The sequence below is a fragment of the Gigantopelta aegis genome, chromosome 13 (genome assembly GCF_016097555.1).
Source record: "Gigantopelta aegis isolate Gae_Host chromosome 13, Gae_host_genome, whole genome shotgun sequence".
Taxonomy (NCBI): Eukaryota; Metazoa; Mollusca; class Gastropoda; order Neomphalida; family Peltospiridae; genus Gigantopelta; species Gigantopelta aegis.
In genome coordinates this window covers 36,170,264-36,183,151 of record NC_054711.1, presented here as the reverse complement: position 1 = coordinate 36,183,151, position 12,888 = coordinate 36,170,264, and the positions used below count along the sequence as shown (strand labels likewise).

The following is a 12,888-nucleotide window of genomic DNA, read 5'->3' as shown; positions in this document are numbered from 1 at the left end:
GCCAGTATCGACTTTGCTGAGATAGCATAGGGCAAAATACATACAGTTTTCTGGCATCTGCAATTTTGCTTTTTTATGGAATACTCTTCAAGAGGGGTGAAAGCCTCCAAAGTATGTGACATATTTAATATAAAATCAATGATCTTTAGTGGTATATTTAAACAAAAAATAATTTTAAAAATTAATATGACGTCATCACGTTTGCTTTTATATCATAACATGTTATGACATTGCTAGATTAAGTCATATCCTTTCACCCCTCTTGGAGAATATTCCATAAAAAGTCAAAATAGCAGCCGGCACAAAATTACATGCTTTTTGCCCTATGCGATCTCAGCGAAGTCGATATTGGTGACATGGTTATCATCTAGTATGTAGAACTTGTGTCATTGCAATGGTTTTTCCTAGATTTCTGCCTGAACAAAATTTTAGTAAAATGTAACAAAAAATAAAGGTAGGAGAGCAATGTTTGGTAGTTGTCAACATTTTGGTTCGGACAAACAACTACTGACTTCTTTTAACATGAAAGATGAAGCCCAAACAATATAATAACAACACAACTGTGGTTTTTATGTGATGTGGACTATTGCCCGCCGCATTAATAAAAATACGCATTTTTGTTCGCTCATGTACGGACGCAATAATATCATGACGTATTAATTACATGATTTACAGTAATAATAAATTTCACAATGTGAATGAAACAAAATCTTACAACTAACTACCATGCTCTGATCTCCCATGAAATGTTCCGAAATTGATCACATAAACTGAGGGTGGGGTGGACGGCTGATTAATACTGATAAAACACACAAACACAAACAATATGAACTCAGGCATATATTAAAAACAACTGTAGTGCATATTTCCCAGGGCTCAAAATAGTGGACTGCGAAAAGTGAAAAGCATTAAACAAAAATTAGATGTAGCTGGTAAAATAGAAATTGACTTGACAAAATCACACTAAAAATTGCTGATAATTTGTCAAGATGTACGATTGTCTCATCTGCTATTTAGCTTGTGATTCGGTTGTATATTTTTAATTCCACAATACTCTAAAATACATCTGAAAGGTCCTAATTTTTCAAACACTAATCCAAACCCTTCCCTCACCCCATACTGTGTTATTTCCAGCAGGCCTGATATTTTTGTTAACAAGAAAGGAAATGTTTTATTTAACGACGCACTCAACACATTTTATTTATGGTTATATGATGTCAGACTTTGAGGACCACACAGAGATTGAGAGAGGAAACCCGCTATCGCCACTTCATGGGCTCCTCTTTTTGATTAGCAGCAAGGAATCTTTTATATGTACCATCCCAGACGGGACAGCACATACCACAGCCTTTGATGTACCAGTCATGGTGCACTGGAGAGAGAGAGAATTAGCCCAATGGGCCCATTGACGGGGATCGATCCCAAACCGACCGCGCATCAAGCGAGTGCTTTTCCAGCCGCATTCACAGTTGTTCCATTAGTTGTATTATGAGTGATTAAATGACATCTACTAGAGGTAATAACCTTTCAATGAATTATATTTTAATGAATACATTTTTGACCCCCCCCCCCAAACAAAAATACAGATTGGCTATTGGGTAAGCTCTGAAATGATACCAAATTTGAGCATTGGTTGGTATGGGAAAATAGAGTTCATAGACGGTGATTGATCCTATGACCCACTGCCCCTCGGGTGATCACTCTAGCACTGGGCTACACCCCGATCTCTAACAACATATCAACCAAAGTGAATGATCCTCTCACTGGCACGCTAAGTGTGTCAAACATGTTACCTAGTTCTGCTTCAGTCTTTTTCAATTCCTCCATTCTCTCCTTTTTCGGTATCTTGTAATCCTACAAATAGAAACGACAAGAAAATTAGTCGACAAAATCTTACAAGTCAATCAGGTTACAGAAGCAGACATATCACTTGGCAAACTTTTTATAATGCTTCCATTTTTGATAGTACGCTGTATTACTAAATAATATAAACCCCCCCCCCCCCCCAAAACCCCAAAAAACAAATTATGTATATATATATATATATATATGAAGAGTTTCATCACAAAACGCGATAAATGCCATATTAAAAACCATTGTGCAAACACCACTCAGACACTGTTCACACACAGACAGACAAACACAAGTTCAAATTCAGTTTTCAGCAAAACGCAATAAGATTGTCTGAGGATATATCACAGATTGCAGAGAAACTGGTGTAGTGTTTATTGTGGTTTGGAATAAAAAGTTTCTAGGATTGGGTGTGTATAGTGACGTTTATCGCGTTTTGCGAGAGAGATATATATATAAAATTACAAAACATGCAAAAACTCTGTTTCTTTACAGCAGAGTAAAAAAAACAAAAAAACATTTTGAATAAATATTGTATTAATAATTGTACAATGTAATATTATTTAACAAACAAAAATGCCACAAATATGCACAAAAGATGCACAATCTGCATGTATCAATGCTTTAGTAATTAATGGGTTTTTTATAAAAGGTGTATAAATATAATGCTGATACCTTCAGGTCTTTCCACAGTTCCAACAGTTCTTTAGCAAGAGCTGCCACCTCATCTTTAACCACAATGACAACCTCTTTACCATCTGTTTCGTCTTTTATTGAGGTGTCAACCTCTTTAGTGTCCATTTCAACCTCTTTAGTAGCATCTTTTTCAACCTCTTCACTCACTGCTACCTCATCTTCCTGTTTAACACTGTCACTTCCGTCCACTGTAATAGTGTCTGTGGCAATAACATTCAACTCAACAGAGTTATCTCCCTGGATATTCTCCTCACGTGATGGCAAAGTAGTTCCCACTGCATTTCCATCAGATGAAGAGTTGTCTTCCTTGCCAGTTTGCTCGCTAGATGTCTCACCAGCAGAAACAACATCCAAACTGTCTGTTTCTGCTTTATTACTCACAGCAGTTTCGCAATTTTCAATTCCAGGTTCAGTCTTTACAGAACACGATTCGGAAACCTCTTGCTTCAATTCCATATCGCCCTGTTTCGATTCCGTATCGCCCTGTTTCGATTCCGTATCGCCCTGTTTCGATTCCGTATCGCCCTGTTTCGATTCCATATCGCCCTGTTTCAATTCTTTATCACCTTGCTTCAGTTCGGTATCACCTTGCTTCAGTTCGGTATCACCTTGCTTCAGTTCGGTATCACCCTGCTTCAGTTCGGTATCACCCTGCTTCAGTTCGGTATCACCTTGCTTCAGTTCGGTATCACGTAGCTTCAGTTCGGTATCACCTTGCTTCAGTTCGGTATCACCCTGCTTCAGTTCGGTATCACCTTGCTTCAGTTCGGTATCACCTAGCTTCAGTTCGGTATCACCTTGCTTCAGTTCGGTATCACCCAGCTTCAGTTCGGTATCACCCAGCTTCAGTTCAGTACCACCCAGCTTCAGTTCGGTATCACCCAGCTTCAGTTCGGTATCACCCTGCTGTACACTTGTTATTTTACTGGAGTCCGACAAATCGCTATCAGAACTCGTTGCTTCATCAGCAAATGTTACCCGTTTTTTAAAGAGAAGTCGATCTTTCATGCGGTGCTTCAGTTTGGCGAGGATCGAGACTGGTGTCTGACTGGATGGAACCGGCTGAGGGTCCGAGTTGGAATCGGCCTCACTGTCAGGTTCAGACAACTGCTGAATGATGGGTAATATCTTGCTTTCCACAAGGACAGTCCGACTCTTGATGGGCAGCAGCTTCAGTGTTTGAAGAATCTGGATACAAGTAAATAGCGATTATTATATGAGCTTGTGTGTTATACTCACTTTACCAAACAAGTGTCAGCATTTCTGTATAGCTAGAGTGAGGGTAATACATAAATCCTGACACGAGTTTTGTAAAATCAGTACGATATATATGCAAGTGTAATAATTTCTTTATTATCCATATTATTAGGGGTTTTTTTTTCATGAATAACAAGGGCTGTCTCAAAATGTTTCAACCACAACTAGAAGGAGACGAAATGACGTCATACTTCGCTTACACAGTCTGGGCTAGGAAATGGGAAGCAACATCATGTTATTACATCGTTTCCCAAAATTATGCCATCACATATGTTATTACACGTGTGCTTCGTATGATTTTTATTAACTTGGTTATGTTGAACCATGTGTACAAGTAAAACAATGTCTTACACTTTTCTCACTACAGATCAGGGCTCGCCCTGTTCATTGCCAAACTTAGTACAAAGTGGCTACAAAATTTAATCTGTGGCTAATACAATTATCTTTAATTAACCACATTTTAATAACTTTCAAGGTAACACTCTGGATACATTTACATATCTGAACAAATTGGCTGAAAAAAATATTTGTACCAGTATGAACCCTCATAGATATAACTTTGTATTTTATTCAAGTTCACAAATAGTTTTCAAAAACCAAACTTTTATTTACTCTGTTGAAAATATCTCTAATGCAGTGTTCTCGCTGCTCCATTTTGCCGCCCTCCTTTCACGTTCCCCGCCCTCCTTTATTTTTGAGCGCCCTCCTTTATTTTTGAGCGGCCCTCTTTATTTTCTAGCACCTATCTCCACTATTTCCAAATGCACTTTTTTCCACACAAAAAACAATGATCAGTCTGCACTCTGGACATCAAAGGAAACAAGCCGCGTTGTGTACGAAAAAGCAATTGACAAAACATTTATGACAGTTACCGTAACATAATTTAACAGTATTTTTAACAGCCTCTATTTTGTCCAATATCTGTATCCATTTGTATGTTTGATAGACACAATAAAAGTTATATTTTATGTACCGTATATCGCTGTGTATTAGCCGACTCCATGCATTAGCCGACCCCCTAGTTTCACCCTCCAAATCGGCTTTAAAATTATCGACCTTGTATATAAGCCGACCCCCCTATATAAAACTAACCAAGTCAGATGTCTGTGTGGTCTCTACAAAATGACAAAGTACATCTGCTTTCAAACGTCATTTGTCACAGCAAACTTATCCGGAAGCAGTAGCCGATTTCTATTTATAGAAACGGTGTCCGGTTAATTTATTTCTCGTAAAATATAAGTACCAAGATAGCGAAATATACCTAAACATTCTTGATTGCAGCCACACGTTAAAAACACAGTGACTGTTTGCATTGTTGATTGTGCTAATCGGTCTTTTCATTACTAGTCGGCTATACCCTACCATACCCAACCACCCGTGTCGATTAATCCCAAGCCGACAAACAAAACAAATGAAGCTGGAACAATTAACGTGTTCACCGGTTTAGTAAGCAGTTTTGTAATGACACGTGACCTGCGAAGTTTTCCGAAATTGTTTTGATCGGTCACCATTTATTGTTGTTTAAACAGATAAATATTACTAAATAACTTTTAAACACCAACATTTATTAAAGATGAACATATATATACAATTTTAATATCTTTTATTTGTAATAGCTTGTGTTAAAATGCAATATTAAACCTTTATGAAAGCGGAAATGCAGAGCACAATAATGACAATAGATCAGTCGAGCCGTGACGTCACTATTCTAACTTTACATTTCCAATAAAATGTTGACTCCTTAGATAAGCCGACCCCAGCCTTTGACTTGATAAATTTTGTATCAAAAAGTCGGCTAATACACAGCGATATACAGTAAGCAATGAAAACATTTTTTTTTTTTTACGGATTCGGCAATCTCCGATTGAAAAAACCCACCTTATTTGGCGCCAAATTTGTCACGTGATCAGAACGGTCATTCTGTCTTGTTTCCACTAACTATCGTTTAATATTTTGTCCTCAGTTGCAGATATAATTGGTTGAAACTGATGATTTTTACTTTCTGTTATTCTGTTTATTCAGCAGTTCTTTATAAAATATTGTAAACTTTTCATTTTGAGGGGATATGAACGCTTATAAAAACAACGGAAGTGGTAGTGTTTATCATTAAAATCATTTATCTTGAATGCCAAATAATATATACACCGCCTTTACAAAAACGTAACTGGCGTTAATATTTTATCACAGCGATCGATTCATTCGATGAAGATGGAAATAACAAAAATGTATCTGACATTAGGAGATCACTTTACAAATATCTTCACTGTTTTTCGTATATCTTGAAATCTTTATTAAAAATAATAATATTAAAACTTTGATCGGTCAAGCAAAACCGGAACTGCCCGACCGATATCATTTTCGGTTCAATTTAATGACAAGTGTTTTTTTATAAACCCCTTTGCACTTTTTTGTAGGCAAAATAAGGAGTATGTCTTTTCTCAAAGTCTACCAACACACAACAATATGATAACCAAACTACTCCCCCACCCCCCACCCCCTTTTTTTTTTTTTTTTGAAGGGTGCGGTGCCGACCTCCTTTAATTTTCACCCAGCGAGAACACTGCTAATGAATTATATTAAAATACAATTTTATCTCAAAATTTAACTATGAAAACAGACATCAATATGTGTGTTTGCTAAATTGTAATAACATCATATTTAGTACCAACAAGGTTACTGATTGCTTAACATCAGATCATCCAACAATATTTTTTCATTGAGAAATTGTTATTTTTTATTTCCCCAATTACGAGTACCCACTGGAGTAATAATGTTGACTAAGACTTGTACAGAGAACTGAAGTACGACAAGACACGACAAGATATGAAAAAACAAGGATTAGGTAATAAACTACAGGGATTTACATCTCACTAATTCAGGCACATATATTTTTTATTATTCCGAGTATAGCGAGATCTTTAAGGAGCACATTAATCTAATTAACTGAGGATATGAAATGGAAGTGATGTAGATATTCACAAATGCATTTTGAGTTAATTTAAGCTAATTTAGGCTTAACATTTCAGAAGGGTTTTTTCAGTTGAAATTGTTTAATAGTCAATATGTTTATAGTTATTTTGGGCACATTTTTGGGAGGCATACTTATATTGGACACACCCTTCACCCATGTGATTTTGATGCAATCTAAATCCCTGAATTAAGTTTGTACCTTGAGCTTGAGTTCAGTCATTTCTTTGGCTTGATCCGCGAGCCAGCTCCAGAGCAATGGCAAGCCGTGGTAGTCGAGGAAGAATCTCAGACAGGCGGGTTCAGGCGTTTCCTGTAGTGGAATGAAATGAATGAATGAATGAATGAATGAATGAATGAATGAATGAATGAATGAATGAATGAATGAACGAACGAATGAACGAACGAACGAATGAACGAACGAATGAATGTTTAACGACACCACAGCACAAAAATACACATTGGCTATTGGGTGTCAGAAAAGTTAAATATATGAAAATATTATTTATACAGTAAACAAAATCATTAACCACAAACACACCGCTACAGGGATGATATTAACAGGTGGCAGCCGACGAATTTTCACCCTCTTTTTAATAAATTATCTCTGGGAATAGGATTACAAAGAACAAATGCTTTCTCACCAATCTGATTTGTGCATGTTGACAACCTTGCTGTGTAAGCTTGTTCCTGATTGGTTAATATTAGGTAGTTATCAATGTATAATGTTAATATTTAAGATAAATCAATAAAATCGACTCATTCTTTGGGTTTGGTATCAACCTTAGGTTCTAATCATGTCACACAATATGACAATAGCCGGTTATAATTTCATTTTCACCTGTATTTTTATTCTTAGTGACATCACTGGTATAGATATGGGGCCAATTTCGCAAATTATCGTAAGTTTACGTCTGCGACTAGCAGTTTTACCAAGCATGCATTTACACGTGTTTGACATCTATTTCACTCAGAAAATTACATCATTACAGAAGATGGCGCATTTTAAGGGTGAAAAGAAATGAATTATTATGTGCATTAATATTTGTATTATTTATATTATAGTATATTTGTTGTGCTGTAACAGCAGTAAGAATTGTGGTTTTGTCATAGATTTACGTTTACGTGCAAAACTAGGCTTACGATGTTTTGTGAAATTGGGTCATGGACCTACAGAAATTTATAATGCTCACAGAAAATATCTATGCACTAAAGCTATTTTTACCGGCATCAGTGGCATACTAGTATGCCTTAAGTGTGGTAGGTACTAGGTTCACATTCCGGAACAACCTTGGTCCTTGGTTTTTGAAAATTATAGGCAAGTGAAAAATCGCACACCTCAATATGCTAAGGCGAGTGAAAAAATCACTCTCCAAAATAAAATAGGCAGCTTAGCTCCGATTGGATTTTGACAGGTACGTCTACAAAATGGTCTATTAAACCAGTATTTCCCAATTTGTTCAAGACAGAGAAATACCAGTTTAACGACTGCATGGAAGCCACTGCCACGTTTTTAATTTTTATTGTTTTAATAAAAGGACCTTCCTATCAGCTAAATGAGTTATGAAAACTGTTGATTTTTGTAAACAGTGGAAATAAATACACCCATCTATTTTACGTGCGCCGTTTGTTGAGTGTAACGTGCGCTGTTTTTCACACTTGTCAGATTGAAACTATGTGCGCTGTACGAGCGCGATCGCACACCTTAAAAAGCAAGGTGTGAGTTTTAAGAGCTCGATGGGGAGGTGCAGTGCCTCAACACCAACTGCTCTCTCACTAACATACATCTATTAACTAATATCACAAGATAGCTGAAGTGTGTGTACATAACAAGTGTGCATGAGCATTACTTGCATATAAGCACACAAGTCAAGCTATAATGATATCATTATTAGAAAATGAAGCTTTACACAAATGATCACTGAATCTAGTAGTAGTCAGGGTTTCTGCCAGAGGGTAAAACGAAGGAAAGAAGGAAATGTTTTATTTAACGACACACTCAACACATTTTATTTACGGTTATATGGCATCGAACATATGGTTAAGGACTACACAGACATTGAAAGAGGAAACCTGCTGTCGCAACTTCATGGGCTATTCTTTTTGATTAGTAGCCAGGGATCTTTTATATGCACCATCCCACAAACATGGAAGTACATACCATGGCCTTTGATATACCAGACGTGGCTGCACTAATAATAACTACTATCTCACAGTTTTAAAATTGTAGTTTTTGTCTCAGTCAAATAAAACAGTGTAAATGTTGTTTTGGTCATAAGTCACAGTACACATTATGTAGATATTTATGCATCACAGCCAGTGTTTTGTTTTTTCCCCAGTATGAAAATATTTCCTTGCTTCTTTGAGGTTTTTAATTTGTTCAAACATTTTGAAGTTACTTTTTTAAATCCTTCAATATTAACCCTACAGACTAATATGAGATTCTCACAAAGAGAACGTTGACTGTGGTGATATTCATGAATAAGTTTATGGAAGAAGAACTTAAGATAGAAATCTCGAAATGTTGACAGAAAAATATTTTTTGAAAAATTAAAGAAATGCATTTGATTGTAGAAGAAAAGCTAGGCTGTTGTAGGAGATTTGAGTCAAACGACCATCATGTAAAGTAGCTTTTTAATGGCACAGCATTTATTTGTTTACATCAAGCTATTATCATACATCACTTAAAAAGTAAATTACATATCAAATTGAAAATTCTACTACAAGTAGACAACATAATAAAAGGGTTTTGTGCAAACTATCAAAGTTATATGTTGCATACTTTGTCCACTGTTCAACTTTAAAGAGTCTGGTGTTATTATGAATTACCTGATATATGCTAATTACCTGTAGAATGCGTAGCAACTCTAGTCTGTGGTCTATGCGGACCGCCCTCACCATCAGTCGACAGAAGTTGAGAACATGATCTTTTTTACGCAGTCCTTCCAGTGCTGTCATTTCCTCTATCTCTTCTTCCAACTACAACAGAAATATTCTAAATAACATTTCCTCTATCTCTTCTTCCAACTACAACCAGAAAATATTCTAAATAACATTTCCTCTATCTCTTCTTCCAACTACAATCAGAAAATATTCTAAATAACATTTCCTCTATCTCTTCTTCCAACTACAATCAGAAAATATTTTAAATAACATTTCCTCTATCTCTTCTTCTAACTACGAACAGAAAGTATTCTACACATTTCCTCTATCTCTTCTTCCAACTACGAACAGAAAGTATTCTACACATTTTCTCTATCTCTTGTAACTACAAACAGAAAGTATTCTAAATAACATTTCCTCTATCTCTTCTTCCAACTACAAACAAAAAGTATTCTACACATTTCCTCTATCTCTTGTAACTACAAACAGAAAGTATTCTAAATAACATTTCCTCTATCTCTTCTTCCAACTACAATCAGAAAGTATTCTAAATATCATTTCCTCTATCTCTTCTTGCAACTACAATCAGAAAATATTGTAAATAACATTTTCTCTATCTCTTCTTGTAACTACAAACAGAAAATATTTTAAATAACATTTCTTCTATCTCTTCAAACCACAAACAGAAAATATTCAAAATAACATTTCCTCTATCTCTTCTTCCAACTACAATCAGAAAGTATTCTACATAACATTTCCTCTCTCTACTTCTAGTTACAAACACATAAAATATTCTACATAACATTTTCTTTATTTGTGTTTCTAGTTAAAAACACAGAAAATATTCTACGTGACATTTTCTTCTCTACTTTTAACTACAGAAAAAATATTCTACATATCACTTTCTCTATCTATTCTTGTAGCAGTAGATATCTGTCCAGTCAGTTTCTTAGCTTTTATAAAAAAATCACCAAGCAGAAATTTCCTTTCCAACCAGAATGAATTAGAACTTATTCCACTCTTATCTACGTTTTCATAATTTGAAGATGATTCTATAAAGTTTAAGCACTTCGCTATTAAATTCAAGCACTTTACTATTAAATTCAAGCACTTCACTATTAAATTCAGGCATTTCACCATTAAATTCAAGCACTTCACCATTAAATTCAAGAACTTCACCATTAAATTCAAGCACTTTACCATTAACTTCAAGCACTTTACCATTAAATTCAAGCATTTGTAAGCATACTAAGCACTCTTCAAGCATCACTGTGACATTTGAGGTCTACATGATCCCTATGACAAGTGCTGCACTTGCTGAAACAGCCACCAACCTTGGCTAAATAGCCTCCGACTATCACATTGTAGGAGTGTATTACATGGAGCAGTGGCAAACAAATTCATTTCTCACCATTTCATCTTCAAATAATTCAGATTTCTTCACAATCTTGTCCTTTTTCTTCCGCAATGGCATTGTCTTGGCTGTGCCAATGAAACCACGGCAGTTTGACGCTCCACAGTAACATTTCTGAGCGTTCTCACTGATGGATAAATGTAAAATAGATACATAAATCAGCAAAGTATAAAGGGGGGGAAAGAAAGATTTAAAAACGGGAGCATATTGATTTAGTAATCATCGGTTTTTGGATGTCAAACATTTGGTAATTCTGACACATAGACTTCACAGGAAACCTGTTACATTTTGACATTATCAGTAACGGATCATCAAATTTCTATTACTTACTACTTGTAATAAACTAATCCATGGCAAACGGTCAATATAAAGAGCTTCTAGAATTTTTATAAAATCCACTAGCCATGGAATCAGCGATTTAAAATAATTACTCGCCATGATTAAAAATTCACCAGCCCTACTTTATTTTAAGTTAATACAATTTTACTAAATAATAGTAATAATCAGATATATCACCTAAAGAGGGAGATACAGCTTAAAAACACTAACATTGGGGGGTTGGGAGGGGGGCAGGATATTCATATTTACAAAATAGACTTATCCCTGAATGTTCATGCAAATAAATCAATGAAGTAGGTTCAAATCCTGCCGATACTTTAAAAAAAAATACATTTCGTAATAAAATGTTCCAATTTTATAACTTTGCTGCTAACTTTGCAATGAACACACTGAATATTGTAACCAGAACAATGACAATCAGATATGTTTCTAATAAAGTGAAAAAAATACATGACACAATTTGAAGTTTATTAATTAAAACATGAAATATATGGGTGTCTCGAATGTACTGATGCTTATTTAATGTCAGGCCCTTGCTTTTTTCACATCTATGAACACACTTAAGAAAACCAGTCAAATCTAAGAGATCGGGGTTTTCCACTGAAAATGAACATAAAATACAGACATAACTGAGTGTACGAGTACAGAAAGAATGTACTGTACTTTACATTTTATTGAGCATCCACACATCCCAAATACATACCCATAATGTTCAAACTGGTAGTTGAACGTGAGCTCTTCTCCGGCCTGAATATCTCGTCTAACAAAGAAACCAATTCTGAGTTCACCACTTACAGTCCACTGTCAAAAAAAACAGGAAAAAAAAAAAAAAAAAAAATTAATTTTATTTCGACAATAAAAAGAGAAAAATAGTAAAACTACTGTATAAACAGATTAACATGACAGACCAATTTCCCTCAATATATTTGGGGGGGGGGGGGGGGGGGGGGGGGGGGGGGGTATTTTTTATTTGGATTATCCCAAAATATGAACTATTTAAACCAACACCTTCAATTCAGCTGCAAACTGGTTGGGGTGGGGGGTGGGGGTTGGGGTCATTTAGGTGTGAACAGTAACAACTCCACTTACTCACTGTTAGGTGAGCTGCTGAGAACATTTTATTTTCAAAATCTTGATTAGCGATATTTCTAGTCAAGTGAAAATTGATTAGCAACTACTGTTTAATGTTTTAAAAGTGCATAGTGATCTCTGAAACTTGCGTAGAGAATTGCAACCCAATACTGAACAAAATGTTCCCTGAGATACATAAAATCAAGGTCTATCTTCTGTGATTCAGTTTGGATCACAGCTGTGGTTGATGAAATGTTTTAAAATTGCATAGTGATCCATGAAAGTTGCATAGTGAAACACAACACAATACTGAACAAAATGTTCCCCGAGTTAAGTAAAGTACACTTATAACAAACATGCTTAGAACGAACTGATCGTAAAGTCCCGTTTTATCTCCCTGTACATTAATG

The 12,888-nt window shown here is 35.5% G+C and overlaps 1 protein-coding gene across 1 annotated transcript in view; it reads right to left on the bottom strand.

The window, feature by feature from the left end:
* The window catches only part of LOC121387655, a 73,904-nt gene that overhangs the window by 26,249 nt on the left and 34,767 nt on the right, over nt 1-12,888 (bottom strand). The window contains exons 7-12 of the mRNA XM_041518842.1: nt 12,111-12,208; nt 11,066-11,195; nt 9,619-9,750; nt 6,974-7,084; nt 2,527-3,735; nt 1,794-1,854 (exon numbers count right to left, since the gene is read on the bottom strand). Coding sequence (XP_041374776.1) covers nt 1,794-1,854; nt 2,527-3,735; nt 6,974-7,084; nt 9,619-9,750; nt 11,066-11,195; nt 12,111-12,208 — 1,741 coding nt within the window. The remainder of the gene's footprint in view (nt 1-1,793; nt 1,855-2,526; nt 3,736-6,973; nt 7,085-9,618; nt 9,751-11,065; nt 11,196-12,110; nt 12,209-12,888) is intronic.